Source organism: Triturus cristatus, chromosome 7 (assembly GCF_964204655.1).
Source record: "Triturus cristatus chromosome 7, aTriCri1.1, whole genome shotgun sequence".
NCBI lineage: Eukaryota > Metazoa > Chordata > Amphibia > Caudata > Salamandridae > Triturus > Triturus cristatus.
The window spans coordinates 1,720,601,461-1,720,621,079 of record NC_140590.1 but is presented as its reverse complement, the minus strand read 5'-3'; the positions used below and the strand labels follow the sequence as shown (position 1 = coordinate 1,720,621,079).

The window sequence follows — 19,619 nt, the reverse complement described above, 5'->3', positions numbered from 1 at the left end:
TGCACAGAGAAAGGTCAATGATAAGGCCCAAATATTAGAGGTAGATGTTAGATTCTGGAGGCAAAGCCATGTAAATTTATAAACATGAGTGGCTCTTTCATAAGACGGCATCATTGTCCCTCCACGATTGTACTATGGAATGTTGAAGCTAGGAATATCGTAATACACTAATATCATGAAGAGAATATTGCGGGACAAGATATTGAAAGGTATGTACATATAGAGAAAGTATAGATTTACTTTCTTAACTCCACTTCTATGCACCCTGAAGGTATATATATATTCAAGGTACATATATGTGGAGCTAGGTATAGAAAATCTAATCTTACCTTTTGATATTTTGACCTTCTGTATTGTGCCCACGATATTCTTTGCCATTACGAGTCCTACCTCCCTCTGTTAGTCTTAACAAACTAGTGGGTTGAGTTTCAGATAAATGTCTGGTATCCATGTTTGAAGTACTTAGAGGCAAGGGTGTAAGCATGTTGTTAGCCAGTGTAAAAGGTGCAATGAGTATATTGGAGGGTACTAATGTCTTATTAACTGACTAGTACTTCGTAAGGATCCATGTGTAAACATTATATGAACAAGTATACAGCCATGTGTAGCTCCCAAGGTGAGAGTTTCAAGTAGGACATGGTGTCAAAAGCTTTTAACGCATCATGCATCATCTAAAAATGTCCGAAGAGAATAATAGTCTTGAAGAAATGGATTGCTGGATTGGTAATCCTTCATTCATCTACCTAAAATAAGTAGTTGCAAGGTAACCGTTTCAGCTTTGAGCTTTGTTCTCTGCCCCCCTCCTACAGAGGGTGCATGCAGCCTTAGGGCGCATGTTGCCTTTTCTTTGTGACTACCCAGGTCCACAGTGATGCAATATTCTCTTGAGATGCTGTTCCTCTTTCTTGCATTATAACATCTGGGTAGACAGCAGGGGCATGGTTGCTGTGGCCTACCCTTAGGTGACAAAATGTCTTGCACTTGTTACAACAGTGTTGTGGCTTTGTAGCTTTCTTAATATCAATATTCATATTGTCAGCTGGGGAAGCAGAAAGACTGAGCTAGCACGATTGTCTTTGGACCTCGAAAATATTTTTCTTATTAAGTCAATCAGTGTAGGTATATTTATGAAATTTGGCTCTTGCTTCATATAAACTATGCGCTGGTGTGGCAATAAACAAAATAAAGTGGCAGAAAATTGATTTTTATATGAAGTAGGTAGTAAATATCTTTTGGGATCACCTACATCCATGAGGCCCTTGCAGCCGCTAGGAAGACCCTAATAATACCAACTCTGTACTCTCCCTTACTTACTGTCAATCACTCTCATCCCGCTGTTTCTCATTCCCTCACCCTCTTCTCTTACTTTTTCTTTATGTCCCTCTCATCTCCTTTTCTCAACTGTGTCCCTCTCTGTCATTCCGTTTGCCCTCATCTCATCCCTTGAGATGTTCTCCCGGGTTCTCAATCTTCTCATTGTATTCCTCCACAGGCTCACAGCCTTCGTTGTTAAGTGCTTTCACGCAGCCAAGGCATACATCCCCATTGACGTGAAACATATTAATGAAGGTGTAAGGTGGCTGAAGAAAATCCAGACCCCCACTGGCAGCTTCAGCAATGAGGGCAAACTCCTGCACCAAGCGCTAAAGGTAAGAAACTCTGACTTCATGTTCAGACAAAAACGCCTTATGGCCAGAGAATCATGAATCTTTACTCCTGAAGGTGGTCTTCTTCTTCTTCATTCAGGTTCAATCCACTGCTCGCTTATTAGCACTACTGCTCAATTTACTGATGTTATAGCATCCAATTCCTCATTCAGTGCGGAAAAGTCCTCATTGAGGCAGACCGCTTATTTGTAAATCTTGAGCAGGTTTTAAGTCATGCAAAGTCCACACTCATTGAAGGACATGGAGGATGTTAAAAAAAGGAGAGCTTGGCTCACAGATGGAATAGTCATGACACAACCTAAATTCTTATGTCCTGTATTTTTGCATATGTGTGTGTATAGCGCAAAACTTATGAAATGCTGCAGAGCACTATACAGGGTCAAATGCAGATATACATTCAGTGACTGGTTGTAGGGTACCTGGTTTCTGAAAGCGTGAATGGGCGGTTACTGCATTGCTATGTAGTTATCTTTACAGAGGTATCCCTTCAGATCTTTCCTAAGCGCCACCAGAGATGGTGCACTTGGTGGCTAGACGGGCAGGGTGCCAGTTGCAATTGCTCTAGATGATGAAGATGGTTGTGAAAATAGTTTTGGTCGGCAGGGGCAGCCAGTGGAGCACCATCCTGATGGAGGTTATGTGTTCATGTGTCTTCAGGTCCTAGATGAGCATGCGGAGGCATGTAACATGACCTTAAGGTGGGCGAGTAAAGATTCTGTGGAACAGGGTGCAGCCACCATCCACATGCAACTGTATGAGGTCTTCAATGGCAGTGCTGGAGTCTCATAACGGATAAAAAAAACCACATTTGCTAGTCGAGAGAACTGGTATAGGTTGCGTTCATTTTTCCAGCAATGTGTTCCTTGAGGGGGAAGTTGGTGTTTTCGATGATTCTAAGTGACTTGGTGTTGGGTGAAAAATTGGTTTAGAATCCGAGCAGCTTCATGTCTCTAAGCCAGGTTTAGACTAGTTGTTGCTTGTTGTTCCTGGTTTTTAGAAGGGAATTGGTTGTTTTGATGGGGTGGATTTTGAAGTAGGTGCAGGACATCCAAGTCTGGATGAGGTGCAGGCACTGTTTGAAGTTTTGAATGTCTGAAGCACAATAAGCTTTCAAGAAGTGTTGTATGCCATCACCATGTAAGTGAAGTTTTATAGGTGAATAAGGGCCTCCATGTAAAGGCTGAAGAATGATGGTAAACATATTGGAACACTATAGGACTCAGCAGGTGAAGTTGAATTTACTTTTGAAAGCTTGCAGAATTTTTCTGCTCAGGCCTTTACGTTTAGGGGGCTTATACCCTGATTGCGATTGAGTGATAGCAGCTGGTTTGATGCCTCTTCTGATTGGCTGCAGAGTTTTTCAGAAATAGGTTTTGGTTTATAGATTGAAGGAGAGGTTATTGACCTGTTTTTTGTGGGTAGCAGTGAATCATCTGAACAGCCCATATGCCAAAATATAGCCTTTTGTCATTGTCATATAGCCCACTGTCTGCATGGGGTTTGCAAAAACAGCTTGAGTTTGCTATGAATCTAGTGTCTGATTCATACTGTAAAAAACCATAAGTACATCTTGGAAAAATGTTCAAACCAGCCCCACTCTGCAGGAGAGCTCTACTAGCAGAGGCCTTTGGGGGCCTTTATGGTTGTGTCATAGCACCCCATCTATCTCTGAAATCAGACCCTTACTCTGCAGCCTACTAGGGAAATAACAGAGAGTCTAGCCCTGGCTCGTTGGCAGGACTGCTCCTGTCACTTATAACTTGCTCTTCCGCCTTGTTGGTGCCGTATAGACCCCAGGAGTAACGGGCTTTTAGTTACAGAGAAATGGAGCCGATACATATTTGGATGGGTGGAGTTCACGTTAATGTGAGGAAACCCATGGGACCAATTTGCCTAAATAATCCTTGTGTCAGTGAATTTGCTCCTCCTCCATACAAGATCTCAACCTCACTTTCTTTCCTCTTCACAGGGTGGTGTGGATGATGAAATCAGCCTCTCAGCTTACGTTACCATAGCACTTCTGGAAACAGGGATGCCTACAAGTGTGAGTATGAATTGTGGGACCTCTGTTCTGCTGTGACCGCTGACCTGCTGTTTTTCCTACTTATACACCATACTACTTCCTACTATGCTGTCAAGGACTGTATAATGAACTTTCCAGATTGTGCAGTGTAATGTAGAGATGAAGGTCCATTCATGCAGTTTGTGTATTGGGTAGAGTCAAAAGAAAATAGCCACCGCCCCACATTTAAGTAGATTTTCACAGAAACCTCCGGCTTCCCTCTCTGCCTTTGACCTCAGGTTTTTACTTCATCAGGGTTTGCTTCCATGTGGCTAATTCCTTTTTTACGTAAACAGCCACAGTGACCTCACCACATGGCCAAAACAATCCTCTTACCTTTTTTTCTTACTAATTAGAGACAGGCGGACTTTTTCTGGCTCACTGGATAGTCACATCTCCTTTTGCTTCTTACTGCCACACAAATATAGCATGTTACTACTCATGCTTTCACATCGCATTTCTTTACAACGCGGTCGTTACAACGGCCGCATTGTTAGAATGCGATACCTTTACAACGCAAGTCATTAGATCGACTTACTGTAGGGGGCGTGCTGGACTTAGGAATAGTATAATTTACTATTCCAACTCCAGCCTGCGCAATAGTAGGGAAGGTGTTGGAATACAGCAAGTCGATCTAATGACTTGAGTTGTAAAGGCAGCGCATTCTAACAATGCAGTCGTTGTAACGACCACGTTGTCAAGGAACTGCGATGTGATGACTGCATTGTAAACGCTGTCTCCCCTTCCACACCAGCTCTGTATACCCTGTATGTGAACTACATTTGCCACCATGACTCTTCATTTGTCTATTGTACTTCAGTAATGTGTACCTAGCTTGCTGGCACTTTTTGGTGGCTCCATGAGTGGGCTGATCTTGCCACTTTTTACAATGTCTTCCTTTCTTCCTTGATATCGCTTTATGCTTAAACCTAATCCTATTTCTCTATTCACTTTCTTCTTATGCTTTTTTTTTAAAGGAGCTTTATATAGCACAAACTTGACCCGAAGGTATCAGGTATCAGAGCGCTTTACACGAGCAACAGTTACGTTACATGAGGACACATTAATTTTTTAGGCATGGGGAGATTAAGTGATTTGCCCAGAATCACAGGATGTTGCGCGTCCTTGCTGAGACTCGAACCCAGTTCCCCAGATTTGAGGTTGACCGCCCTAGCCATTAGGCCAACTCCTCTCTCACTTTCTTGGACGATAGTGTCTTTATTTCTTGATATGCTGCTCTTTCCATTGGTACAACAATTTTATAACTTATTCCTCTCATATTTCCTAATGAATCCTTTCTCTCACCAATTTGCCACCAGTATATTTGCAACCAGTAAACAGTGTAACAAACTGACCTCTATACTAATAGGTCGCTTTGCCAATGCCAGTTTGGAGTGAGTCACAATCCGACCTACCTCATTAATACTAATGAGGTAGGTCACAAGTTGAGACTCACCCTGAATGGTGGCCACCATGGTGGTTCCCTTGTGTCAGTAGACCACTCTGTCTGTGATCACCTTTTAATAAAATAAACTTTTTTTAAAAATGCAGGCCATTTTCCTATTACAAAAAAAACCTGCTAAATTTAAAAAGAAAGGTTTTGTGGTAGGCTTGTTTGAAATTTGGCAGTGGTTCACTCCCCAACAGACTTTTTGTTTACATTCACAGGGGATCTCTTCTTTTTTGTTAATGCATCACATGAGTCAGTAATTTCTCAATATTTTGCAACCAGAGTTTGGTCTCAAAACATTGATACATCATATACCAGATCGCTATTTGGAACAAACACCTACAACACGCCGCTTCCAAACAGTGATTCACAATGGAGTTGCACCGCCATTTTAAGAGTTGGTAAAAATTGAATGAGTCCTAAAATAGCTTTAATACATAGTAAAACTAGTTTTTGCAGTCACAAGCAGCGAATCGGACTGTTTCCAACCATAAAGAATTGAGTAAATATGGCCCTATTTGAGATTCTCTCACCTAGGCACCACTTAGATAGAGCATTCCAGTTTTAGGTGCAGAAGAACAATTAAACCCTTCACTCCTTGTGTGTGAGCAAATATTTCACATCAGTCTTATCACTTCTAATAAAATGTTATTCGCTCTGTTACAGGATCCAGTTATGGACAAAGCCATGCAGTTCCTGGAGAGCAAAGATGTGATGAATTCAACTCTATACAATAAAGCTCTGATGGCAGTGGTCCACACCATGGAGGGAAATATTGAGAAAAGGGATAATATACTCAATGACCTCCAGAAACATGCTATCAAAAAAGGTATGTTACTTTCACATCCTGCTTGGCCTACTGGCAGTGATATGTTGAGGAGACTTGGGACCTGATTTAAAACATGGCATGTTGGCAGGCAGCTGTCTGTTCATCACGTTGATGAGGTCATTTCCTGGTGACTGGTGGCCATTTTTAGAGATCTCCACCACATAGATGTCCACCAGCCCTGGGAAGCTTTCTATGAGTTGGTGCACTGTTTAAGGCACTGAAAATGTAGTGGGCAGCTGCCATTTAAAAAACAAAACCTGTTCATCAAACGTTTTGTTTTTTAAAGGTTGGCCACCATGGAAATAAATATGTCATTGGTCAGGTGGAGGCTACAAAGCAAATTTTAAGTACTCTGGATGGACTGGTGTGGGTCCATTTTCTCAGACTGCTGCAAAACTATTGCGTGCTTGTTGCTGGTTAGTGCTTTCCAGTGAGTATGGGTGGGTTGAAAGCCAGGTTTCTGTATACGGTCATTCAATAAATCAAACAGGGAATTGTAAGCATGCTACTCACCCATAAGTGTGTCAAGGTGCTGAGGGGGGTGGGAGAGGGGGGGCTCCGCAGGTCTGTTTAGCCGAAGAGCCAAGTCTTGAGGGTCTTCCTGAAGATGTTCAGCAAGGGGGCACGTCTGATGTCTGCTGGTAGCTCATTCCCGGTTTTAGCTGCAATGTGAGAGAAGGATATCCCGCCTGCTCTTGCTCTGCCGATGCACGGGGTTTCGGCCGGTGCGAGGTTGGAGGATTGGAGGTTTCTTTTGGGTACGTGGAAGTTGATTCTGTAGTTGATGTATTTGGGTCTGTTGTCGTGTAGGCATTTGTAGGCGTGGGTGAGTATTTTGAAGGTGATTCTTTTTTCCACGGGGAGCCAATGGAGTCTTAGTAGGTGTTGGCTGATGTGTGCATGTCAGGGGATGCCGAGGACGAGTCTGGCGGCTGTGTTCTGTATTGTTTGTAGTTTGCGGAGTAGGGATTTGTTGATGCCGGCATAGAGTGCATTTCCGTAGTCAAGTCTGCTGGTGATGAGTGCGAAGGTGACTCTCTTCCTTGACTCGGGGGGGATCCATTTGAAGGTTTTGCGGAGGATGCGGAGGGTGTTGAAGCAGCTGGAGGTGACAGTTTTGACCTGTCGGTTCATGGTGAGTGATGAGTTGAATACGATGCCGAGGGTTTTGGCGAGGTCCGAGGGGGTTGGTGGGTTTCCTAGGGCAGTTGGCCACCAGGTGTTGTCCCATGCTGACGGGGTTGTTCCAAGGGCAAGGACTTCTGTCTTCTCGGCGTTGAGTTTCAGGCAGCTGTTGGTCATCCAGACTGCGACGTCTAGCATTCCTTTCTGGAAGTTGAGTTTAGTGGTGGTTGGGTCTTTAGTGAGGGAGAGGATGAACTGTGTGTCGTCCGCGTAGGATACGATGTTGAGGCCGTGTTGTCGGATGTCGGATGTCGGATGGAGGGAGGTCATGAAACACCCAGAACCAAAGGGATTTTTAGGAAAATGTTTACTATTATTAAATGTCTTTTCTCAAAGCTGGGTCAAACCTTTATTTTTCTATGAAAGATGGTGAATTGTACTGGACAGAACGACCACAAAAGGCCGAGAAGGAAAGTTACTGGTCCAAGCCCGTATCAGTGGATGTTGAATTGACGGCTTACATACTGAAGGCTTTGTTGTGTGGAAAGAAAGTGTCCGATGAAGACAAGAAAACAGCTGTGCCTGTTGTTAAGTGGCTCACCAAGCAGCAGAACCCCCAAGGAGGCTTTGCCTCCACTCAGGTACCTCTCCGTATACAGAACATCAATGGGGGGGAGGGAAAAGAAGCAGTGGTCTATTCAGCTTCCAATGGTTAGTACAAAAATCAACAATGAGGGGGGGAATAGACCACTTGTCCTGTGTACCAGGGTCTCATTTAACGTGGATACTTGTCGTTAAAAAACCCTCATATACGTACACAAGTCTGGGGCGGTATATGTTGGTTCTCCGCCTTTGTGTGTCGTAACAGCATGATCATTGGGCTTTTTTTTGTCCAAATGCTTGCCTCCCCATGGAGGAAGACCAACTGGTTCTACAGTAGTGGTCAGAGAGATAAAAAGAGGGTGTGCTCGTGCTCAGTGAAAAAAGTGATTTTGAAGATAAAATACCCGGTTGTCAAAACTCTTTTCCATTATTCTTGAGATATTTGACTTCGGGAAATTAAAATCGTGAACGTGCATGTGAAGACCTAGTTATTGGTCTAATGCACTGTAAATAATCTTTAGGAGGTCTGGTCTACATGTTTCAGCCTCGTGCAGAGTCTAGAGGCTTTCGTCAGGACCAAAGTAGATTAAGGGGAGCTATGCTGGGCTCACCTTGTGAATTCTGGGGGCGGTTATTGTGTACTCACCACCCTTGGTGTAAGGAGTCAGATCTCTTAGTACCTGTTCCTTTTTTTTGATTTGGACATCTTTCTTCAGGATGTTAGTCAGATCGTAGTAAACCTCTTGCGGTTCCTCCGGCAGACCCACTTGTTCTGACAAGTATCCACGTTAAATGAGACCCTGGTACACAGGACAAGTGGTCTATTCCCCCCCTCATTGTTGATTTTTGTACCTCTCCGTATAGACAGGGCCACTAGAACCAAGTGATTCTGTAATGTAGTGTTTAAAACTCCAGCATAGGTCAAACATATCAACAATAACAGGAAATGTGTTTTTAGATTAAACCTCACTCAGAACATTGCACATGGGAGGAGGATGTACAGTCCTGACACTTCACACATGTCATCTTTCACCTTTCACCTTGTGATTGCTAAATTTAACCACTAAATACATCATACTTTTGCCCAGATGGTGTTATTATGCTTAGTTGATGGACTGGAGGGAATTGCTTTTGTCTACAATAGGAATACAAAATTATATGTATTTAATTGTCCTGCATATATGGTCTGCAGAATAATTTCTTTTATCATGAAAATATGTTTTTCACTCATTAACACAAAGTCATGTTTAGTTCAGAGGATTCCTGAAGCAACAGGTCCTTCTCTAGGGCACTCTGATTTTAGAAGAATTTCCCACATTTTATGACATTTTTTAATGTCTCATGTTTGATCGTTAAAGTATGTCTCTATTAGATAACTATGTAAATGTCTAATGCATAGTATATTTACAGGACTAATTCCTGTTAAAATAAGGTTATCCCACAGATTAAACTAAAACTGCGCTTGAGAAAACATGTTTTAATACACAGCTAGAATGCCAGAATAAAAGTACAATCTTTATTACAGGAAGAATGTGCAGGAAGGCATGTTTTCTGCTCAATATGATGTTGTATAAGTTGTCCAAAAAACATTTTACTATGGAAGGTACAGTGAACAGTGTTAATAAAATGGTGCATCTGTGCTTCTATGAGAGACAAAATCATGTGTTGGTTAACAGAATTATAAACCCAGTTTTCAGATGAGTATAACCTCCTTCCTTAAGGAAACAGTGTATAAGATACATTTATTTTTATTTTGATAATTTGCCTGGACATTTATTATAATTTCACACATTATGGTGCAGCAAGGGAACTTGCTTTGTTGTGTTGCGTGAAAGGAAGAGAGCAGAAGTGATCTATATTTACAATGTTAGGGCCTAATTTACGATGTTTGGCTTAGGGCAGTGCCGCAAGGAATCATTCTGTGAGCCGTGTGTGAAAAAAAAGGGCAGGAATGCGCTGTATCTATGAGATATCACACATTCTTCTCCTTTTATCCTGCGCTGGCGCACAATGGGTAGCCATGCGCCAACGCAGGCACCCTTGCACCATGGTGCAGGGGTGTCTGCGTTGTAGGGGTGATTGTTTTTGATTTTCTGCACAAAAACAATCATAAGAGGTGTTTTCACATAGAAAGAGGGAAAAACGAGGAGAAATAAGGCTATTCCTCCTTGTTGTGCCTCCCTAACACCACACCTGGCATGGCGTTAGAATCTGATGCATGCCTCGTAAATCTGGGAATGCTTCAGAGTCCATGGGTGTTGCTTGGGAACACCCCCAGCACCACCCATGGAACACCCCTTTCACGCATATTTATAAGGCAATGAAAAAACATTGGCACATTGCGCCACCGGAGCGTCTCAAAAGTGACGCTCCGGGGGCTCAAAAGTGCTGCTTGGGGCCTCGTAAATGAGGCCCTTTTGGAGCGTTTCTGCTCTCCTCTGGTGCACTGCGTGCTGCCTAGTGCCACCGCAGCACCCTTGCACCATAGTGCCACCGTAGGGAAATCTTCCTGCTCAATAACAATCCTGAGAGGCATATTTCTCTTTCCATGTGTGCTACATGGAGAGGTAGTAATGAGGAGAAATAAAGACATTTCTCCTCGTGACACATCTGTCGCGTAGGTACACTGTTTTGGTGCAAACCCGAGTTTAAGGTCTTTGTCTATCTGGGTTTATGTCAAAATACATGGTTGGAAGCACTGGAACGCCTTTTCTCCACCCATGAAACATCTACCCGACGCAACGTAACACCAGCTGATGCCCTGCGGTACATTGTATTTGCTAAGCCAGGCAAATCTCCACAAAGTAGCTTTTGTCGCTTAGCAAATGTCAAAAGTAATTATGCGCCAGGGCTGCGCCACAAAAGTGACAATACACTGACCCCAATCACTGAAAATGTAAAGCACAATCCGAATGAAACCAAATCATCAGCGGTCTTAGCAAATGACAATTCTCCGATGTCGGTTACTGTCAATATTTACATTATTTTCCCTTTTCCACGTTTGACTGACAATATAAACCGTAGAGCAACATCAGAGCAACTCAAGTTCAAAGACTGTCTTACGGCTATGACACAATTCACAACATCACATGTGATGAATAGCGGATGAATGCAAAGGCAACTGAAAACAATAAACTTGGCATAATCTAATAACAGATATAACTCATGAAAGGTTGTATTAAGCTGTGCCGGCAATGCAGGTAAGCGCGGTGGGGTGGGGCATGGACTGGTTGGACTGGGTGGGGACTGGAAGTGGCAAACAACGGAATAGGCAAAAAAAAGAAAGAAAGAAATAAAACCACTTACCTTGCCCTCACAAGCGCTAGAAATGAGGTTTTATTTATTTATTTATTTATATTCCCTATTCCATTGTTTGTCACTTTCACCCCTTCCACTCTCGTCCCGCCCCACTGCCCCATTGTGCTTACCTGCACGGGACACAACTGGTATTAAGTGGTGAAATACACTCACCTATGTCAGTCTTTACTTGAAGCATAAACCCCTAATGTCCCTACCCTGGATTGATACCAAATCTAAAACGGAGTACATATCCTTCTTGAATCTATCTGAAACTGATACAACACACCAAAATACACCCATGGCAGCCCAAGACCTCAGTGCATCTAACTTCTACTGTAAACACCCCAGAGTGTGGTCCATCATTCAACAGGACCAGACCATCTGTGTATGACATCCTGAATGAGTGAAAAGCACCCCTGGGGAAAGAAGAGGGTGTCTAATACCTGATAAGGAATATCTGACAGAAACAAACCTAAGACAGGCAGGACCAGGACACATCCCTGTTTATGCGCCAAGGCAGCCTACCCGATTCATCAACCTCTACATGAGGCCAGTTCTCGGTATGCACCTCCTATAAAATGGAATATTCCATTCCCACAATTTATTCCACAGAATGGTTTGATCAACCAAGATGGAGGCTGCGCAGAAGTCAGTAAAGCAACAAGATTACTGACATGTTTGCTCCATCAATTTCCGGTTATTTCCGGTGACCCTCGGTCAGAGATCTGCTTTTCCCCAGCAGCTCCCCTGTGCTGTCCTCTGCCTGCAGTCCCACCCAGGCAGGGTTTGAGACTGCACCTCGCCGCTGCCTATGCCTGTAATTTCTCTTTTTTCCCCCCACATTGTGCCCCTTGTAGCTTACTCATCGCTGTACCCCCCTTGTTATTGTTATTGTATTTATCCTTCTGTTTTGCTACTTGTTATTTGTCATTGTGCCCTTATTGTTGCCACTTAGCACCGTTACCCCTTATCCTCTGCTGTTGTACTCTTTTGCCTCGATTCCCGCCGTTACCCGCCCCGCCTCCCTGCTGCACATCCCTCCCCCTCCCCCTCCCCTACTTAATAGCGACCGCTGCACGAACGCGCAAGCCCATCTGCGCCCGTCAGCGACCGGACCGTGGCCAGCGCCAGGAACCCTTGTTTCTCCGGGACCCCACCGATACAACTCCGCCGCACTCCACACACTCAACCCCGGAAGACACAACGACTGCCAAAGTTCCTCCCCTAACACCACCCATGGACAGTTCTCGTGCAGACGCTGCCGCAGATCCTTCAACATCAACAAAACCACCACAGAGCTGGACACACCCTCGACCCCATCTTCGCGGGAGCGAAAAACTTCAGTTTCAGCCACACCACAAAGCCCCTCTGGGCGGATGTATGACGTTACAACGCACACTTTTACAATGCATGCACTTACAACGCATTTTTTACAACGCAAAATCCATTACAACGCACTACACTTACAACGCATGACACTACAACGCATTTTTAAAAACTACCTTTACAACGCATACCATTACAACGCATAATATTAAATTGCATTTAAGGTAAGTATTAGATAGTATAGGGGTAAAAATTACTATTCTAACTCCAGGGGGTGCAACAGTAGGGTAAGTGTTGGATAGTATAGGGGTAAAAATTACTATTCTAACTCCAGGGGGTGCAACAGTAGGGTAAGTGTTGGATAGTATAGGGGTAAAAATTACTATTCTAACTCCAGGGGGTGCAACTGTAGGGTAAGTGTTGGATAGTATAGGGGTAAAAATTGCTCAAGACAGAAGTGGCTCAGCACACAACTTAAATACAGATATAACGGACAAGATTATTCGTCACAGTCAATAAACAAACAAATGAGTAATGTATCCCCAAAGATTCACGATAAACTTCGAAGTCTTGAAGATGAGTTTCTCTTTATTTGGTAATTCAGATTTTTCATTTAAAATTACAGCATACAATTCATAGCCAGTTCATAGCCGACGCGTTTCGTCCCAACGGGACTTCTTCAAGGCTATAAAAATACATATATAAAACATACATTGTTATATACAATTAAAATTATCATAATGATAAAAAAGGACAGAAAATGCTGTTATTACTTCAAGACCTGAGGTATAATCTTAACACATTTCTTATACCCAATATGACCTGTGAATCTATGCAGACTGGGGGATACAGCATAATATGGAATGGAATTACAAAACATTTTGAGACCATTTTTGGAGCAATATGTTTGAGCAGTTTAAGACAGAAATTTTAAAGCAATTTTTTTAAGCAATTTTTTGAAGCAATTTTTTGAGGTTCTGACAGGATGGCCCTAATCTTTTTTAGTACAACAAGCAAAGTATATTTATGTCCATTATTGACCTGTTAGTTCTTATATATATTCGTTTTTAATTTGATTCAAATTAATCAATGGATATTGTGGACCGATTATAAGCCAAAGTTCTATTGGTAAAGCGTACTTCAGTTAATACTGTACGGTAATGATCAACAAAAGAATGAACCTATTATTTATTCAATTAATTACAATTTTTTACATACCTTGCGAACAGTAATTTTAGTAAAATCCACACAAATTAGAGTTTTCCATTTTCTCTTATTCTGTAATTATGCGGTCAGATGTCTAAGATCTACGAAGAGCAGAGATTTGCGACAAATTATACGTCAGAATTACAAACAATTCACAAAAAGTTATTGTCTTGACTAAAAAACCATATTGATTGGTCTGCTTGTATCAAAGTCAAACAATTAGTTCTTATTCTAACAATGTCAATAAGACTTATTAGCATATTAAATTTATAAATTAAACAGTCAGCATCATTTACTCAGAACACGAACTTTATACACATGTGGTACAAGGAACATACCTCAGTATTGGCCTAGACCCAGTGTTGGTATGGAGTAAATTGTAGAAAGGAAAGGTACGATGGCCTTGATCCTATCGAAAAGGAGGAGTTCGTATTAGGGATCATTAAATTATTACTTTTGAATTTTGGTATATTGATCTTACTATTCAAACGGTAATGAATTTATGTTAAACACTGTGACATATCAAATGTGTCAATTTTAAAAATATTTGATTAATTGAGGCTGACACTCCAAAAACCATGTTGAATATAGGAAAAGCCCATGCTATGCAGATGGTCATATTTATATTCCAAAGAAAAATACAGGCGATGTTATCTTTTTACTTTTGCGCAATGTGCTCTGCTCTACGAACTGTATCAAGAATGAGTTAAGATATATCTATTGTTTAAATTAGCATTATTGTGAGTGAAAAAGATGTTTATTGCATTGTTCTACACTGTTAGTTAAAAACACATTAGAATTGTAAAATTTAACATATCTAATGTGTACCCCACTTGCGCTCTCAAATCGGTCAACGTGAGTAAACGAGACGCACATTCAGTGGAGACATTCCCAATGTTACCTTGTACCAAAAGGGGATGTAGCTAGTCAAGCATGTCTTGTCTCGTCTTAATAAAGTAGCCGTTAACTCTTCTTGCCCTCGCTCATGTGTGAGAAACGGCGCCGTATATATAATTTAACTTATGATATATTCAATAGCTAGATAGTTTTCAAGAAACGGCAGTGTCATTAATTGAAAAAAAAATTTGAAAATTTTTGAAGGTGTAAAAAGTAGAACAAAAATTGTAACAAAAAACCGTAAGGTTTTGAAACTTACGTGCGATATGTTCAGAATCACCGGGTCCGTGCTCCGTATATGCCAAAAGGGTCGAGATTGACCAGGAGCACCAGGCCTCTATATATATGCATGATTAACTATCCACACCTGTGAGTAATGAACCAAATTGCGCGACAAATACGGTAACCATATAATAAGAAAGAACACCTTCGCGAACGTTTCGGCCATCTTGGAGCCGTCAGAGATCCTAATCGTATGAGGAAATATTTAAGGATTTGAACAATATCAGAAATACATATTTGTATGTGAAAGTCAAGATGATGATTAGTATTATAATTCAGCGAAAAGGCACAAACTCCAGATGGAGCTTCAAGTGATGGGCCAATGTTACATTGTGAAACACTATCCCTGAAAATATTGTCCGCCATTTTGTAGTGGCGAGCCATCGTTATTAGCTCAAGGAGCCGAAAAAAAGGAAGGGATTGTTTGTGCTATGTACAATCTAACATATATATTAAGATGGAGTCTAAGTAATCCTTTTTGGGTTTATGTTCAAAGGTAGTGGATCCGTTCCGAAACTTAAGCGTTAAACATATCGATAATTTTGTTACCGTAGTTGCAAAGAAACTTGTCGGCCATATTGTAATGGTGATTTGTTAAAATGAAAAAAGGAAACCTTTTTTATCGTTTTATCGTTCTAGATAATCCGGTGGGGATAAAAAAGATATATTATACATATCTGTCTTCTTCTAAGCTTAAAAATGCGCCGACTTAACCGCCATATTATAGTGGTTGGTGAGGAAGGTATGATATATTGCGAGAACATGAGTCATAGAGCAAAGAATTGAACGATAAATCTAGTGATACACTTAGGTTGTACACACATAGCGATCAATAATAGTGTGTGATATTATTCAATGGAATGAGCAGAATTAATGTGATTGCTGGTTTATTGAAATTTAATGAGATGTATCTGCCAAGGTCGACTATAGTAGGAGGACTACTATCAACAGTTCCTATTTGGCCTGACTCCATGCATAGCAAGAATTATCATATGCATCAAAAAGACAATGTCTCTGCTTGATACTATTATTAATTAATATATGGGCAATGTTGTTTTGCATAATCAGAATCGCATGAGAGTAAAATCCCAAAAGGTTGGTCAAAGTCTAGTGATGTCTGGGGCTGGAAGAAACAAAGGAAATTTCGAGGAAAAAATATCGAGAAAAAATATATATTCGAGTCATGGTGTATGACAAAAGATTGATATATCTATGAGGCATAATGATTCAGCTTGATATTAGAGGTATAATCAAATGCATACATCAGGTCTTCAGATGTTGCTACAAGAAATGATGAAATTCATTGTTGGTATTAAGCCCAAATAAGACCGTACGTAAGCGACAAATCCAGCGTGCCTCAGTTTGTCTTAAGTACGCTGTCCTGTCGCCACCCCTTTCATTTTTGGCAACATGATCTATCGCATGGAAGGTGATCATGGTATTTTCCGGATGGGTTTCATGTATGTGAACCGAAACAGGATATTTGTCATCTCGATTCCTTACAGCCCTGACATGTTCCTGTATTCTTGTCTTGAGACTGCGAATACTACTTCCAACATATCCTTTTCCACATGCACATTTAAGAAGATAGACTGTGTGTGTGGTATTACAGTTGATGAAGGACTTGATTTCAAATGTCTTTGAGTTGTTGTACTGGAAGCTGACAGTCTTGTTTGCTCCCAAGTTACAAACATTGCAGTTGCCACAAGTGAAAAAGCCACAAGGTTTGGCGCGGCAGCCAAGTCTGTTGGCAGGCTTTCAAAGGTTTTATGTAGCTAGGACAGACAACACTCTTTATAGTTCTTCCTCTCCTGTAGATTACTTTAGGTTTGGTGGGGACTAAATTGGCCATTGAGGTGTTTGACGTCAATATATGCCAATTTTTTCTAAGTATATTAAATATTTGTCCACTCAATGAGTTGTATTCTGTTATAAATGCCAAATCTGAATGATCAGTATAAGCCTTCTTGCTTTTGGCCTTAGAGAGAGTTGATTTTCTGTCTTTTTTTACAATCTTATCCTCTGCTCTCTGTAAACAGTCCTTGTCATAACCTCTTTGTACAAAGTTTTTCTTGATCTTTTGTATTTGCGTCAAGAATGTGTGATCCTCGCTGCAATTGCGGCGAGCCCTCACCATTTCGCCAAAGGGAATAGCCGAGATAGTTGCTTTTGGATGACAACTCCTGGCGTGAAGGACACTATTGCAAGCAGTAGACTTTCTAAAGATATCACTGTGTATTGTGTCGTCTTTGGCATACAGTCTAAGATCTAGAAAATCGATCTCTTGTTTAGAGCTCTTGATTGTTAAATTTACATTGAACGCATTATTATTCAAATAGTGATGATAATCTATGAGCTCCTCCTCGCTTCCTTTCCATATGAGGAAGATATCGTCAATGTATCTACAAAAGAAGAGAATGCTGTCTATCCATTTGCTAGCCCCTGAGCCCCAGGCATGCTCCACCTCATACAATCCCATGAAGAGATTAGCATAAGATGGAGCAAACCTGGAGCCCATGGCAGTGCCTTGTATTTGGAGGAACCAATCCTCACCATGCATAAATGCATTGTGTGTGAGGATAAGTTCAGACATTTGTAGTAGCATGTGGGTATGGTGCAGATGTTTTGCATTCCGTTTGTTCAAGTAGTACTGCAAGGCCCTTAGACCACATGACATCTGTATGCATGTGTAGAGACCTTCCACGTCCATAGTTACAAACGTGAAGGTGTTTTTTTCCATTTGAAATCTTCCAGTTTGCAGATTAGGTCTTTGCTGTCCCTTAAGTATGATGGTAAATTTAGGACTATTGGTTGTAGAAATTGGTCAACGTACTGAGCAATTCTTTCGGTGGGTCCTCCGTTGCCAGATATTATTGGCCGGCCAGGTGGAAAAAAACCACCTTTATGTATCTTTGGTAAAATATAGATACAGGGGTGCCTGGAGTTGTTTGCTGTAAGATATCTATATTCCAAGTCAGTGATAAGACATGACTCTTGCCAATCTTTCAGGTGAGCATTAATCGTCTTTTCAATGGCTGCGGTGGGATTGCTCTTAAGTTGTTCATAGCAATTTTCTTGTCTCAATTGGCGATTAATTTCAGCTACATAGTCAACCCTATCCATAAGGACAATGTTTCCACCCTTGTCCGCCTCGCGGACCACTATGCTGTTGTCATCTCTGACTGAGTATAGAAATTCTTTGTCCTTATTCGTTAGATTGGGGGGGCATGCATATTTTTTATTCTTGACATGACAATCCTCAAGTTTGTGTAATTCCTCAGATATTTTTCTCAAACTCATCTATGCTGTGATCTGTTACAGTTACGGGAGTAAATTTGGATTTTTTACGTAACCCACTATCTATAGAGGTGTCCTCACATATGTTAAGATCTAAAGCAAAGTCCATGAGGTTGGTGGAATCATTCACATCATCTAGTGTAGTGAGAAGATGTAACACATTCACATCTGAGATAGTGAAATTCGAGTCTGGAACAATGTCAGAAACAGAATGATGGGCAAAAGGATAATCTGCAAAATATCTCTTTAATTTAAGTTTGCGAACAAATCTAAACAAATCCAGATAAACATTTTCAAATAAAGGTCTCTCAGTAATACAAAAGTTAAGGCCCATACTTAACACATGTTCCTCATGGTCGTTTAAGGCTCTAGATGATAAATTTACAACGCTTACGGTGTTCAATACATCATTACTCTCACTGTCCATTTCATGGTTCACAATCTTTGTTATTTCTTGCCCTGTTGTGTTTCTACTCGAGCCTTGGTTCCTGCCCTTGTGTTTCTGGCCACCCCTCCTAGTTCTTCGATAGGGTTTTTCTTTTTGTTTCCCAAACGGTACCGCTGTACCTCTCGTAAAAAAACTGAAGGGGCAGTCGGAATACTCGATGTACTGGTCCCTTCCCCAGGATCACTTTCAAGTGAGGAGATGGAGGTGTTACTAGAGGAGGTATTGGTATCTTTCACATTGCTCTGTAAGTCAGTGGTCTGTTTGGGTATCATGTCATCATATTTGCGGGCAAATGTGAAAATACGACCTTTGTCGTAATCTCCCTGATCACGTAATATCTTTTGTTGTTTTTTCTCCTTGAGATATATTTGATATTTAGCTAACTCTTTTTTCAAAATTTCTTGATTTTTTATGGTAACATCTCCCATGTTCATGTCACTAATTTCTTTTTCTAACCTGGATATGTCTTCCCTGATTTTTTTGACTTTTCGTTCGGAATTCCTAATAAGAATATCCATCATTTTGTAGGATGAGTCATAAAGACCCTCCTCCCATTCTGCTAGAAGATCAGGGTCCAGATCTTCATAGTTGGGGAAGATGAGAATACGGAGCCCACGGGGAATTCTTTTATTTTCCAGATATTTCTTTAAAGTGGCTCCGTCCCACCATTTGGCAAGTTCTTGTTTTTTTAATCTCTCAAGTCTTATGTATTTACTTTTTAAACCCTCGTTTTTAGTTGTAGACGATGGGGGATTATTAGTAGTCTCACTTCTTACAGTGTTAAAGAGATCCCCTATCAGTTCCTCTCTATTGTCTTCAAAATTCATGATATTAGGATGGTTACTGTACGCTTGACTGTGCTAGATAGCCCAAATTTAAACGATATGGAAGAGATAAGAAGGTCAGGGCACTCGAGAAGACTGCACCAATCAAGAAAATGTGATACAGTATTATAAATGAAAAGAGATGTGGTGCAAGAAGCCAGGGACGTGACCTTCATGCGCCCCTAATATTTGGTATCACCCAAAAAATGCACAAGACAGAAGTGGCTCAGCACACAACTTAAATACAGATATAACGGACAAGATTATTCGTCACAGTCAATAAACAAACAAATGAGTAATGTA

General features: G+C 41.2%; 1 protein-coding gene across 1 annotated transcript in view; it reads left to right on the top strand.

The window, feature by feature from the left end:
- Window positions 1-19,619, top strand: part of LOC146812891 (alpha-2-macroglobulin-like protein 1) — a 216,427-nt gene that overhangs the window by 162,212 nt on the left and 34,596 nt on the right. Inside the window, exons 20-23 of the mRNA XM_085615221.1 lie at window positions 1,493-1,649; window positions 3,637-3,711; window positions 5,846-6,008; window positions 7,560-7,774. Coding sequence (XP_085471347.1) covers window positions 1,493-1,649; window positions 3,637-3,711; window positions 5,846-6,008; window positions 7,560-7,774 — 610 coding nt within the window. The remainder of the gene's footprint in view (window positions 1-1,492; window positions 1,650-3,636; window positions 3,712-5,845; window positions 6,009-7,559; window positions 7,775-19,619) is intronic.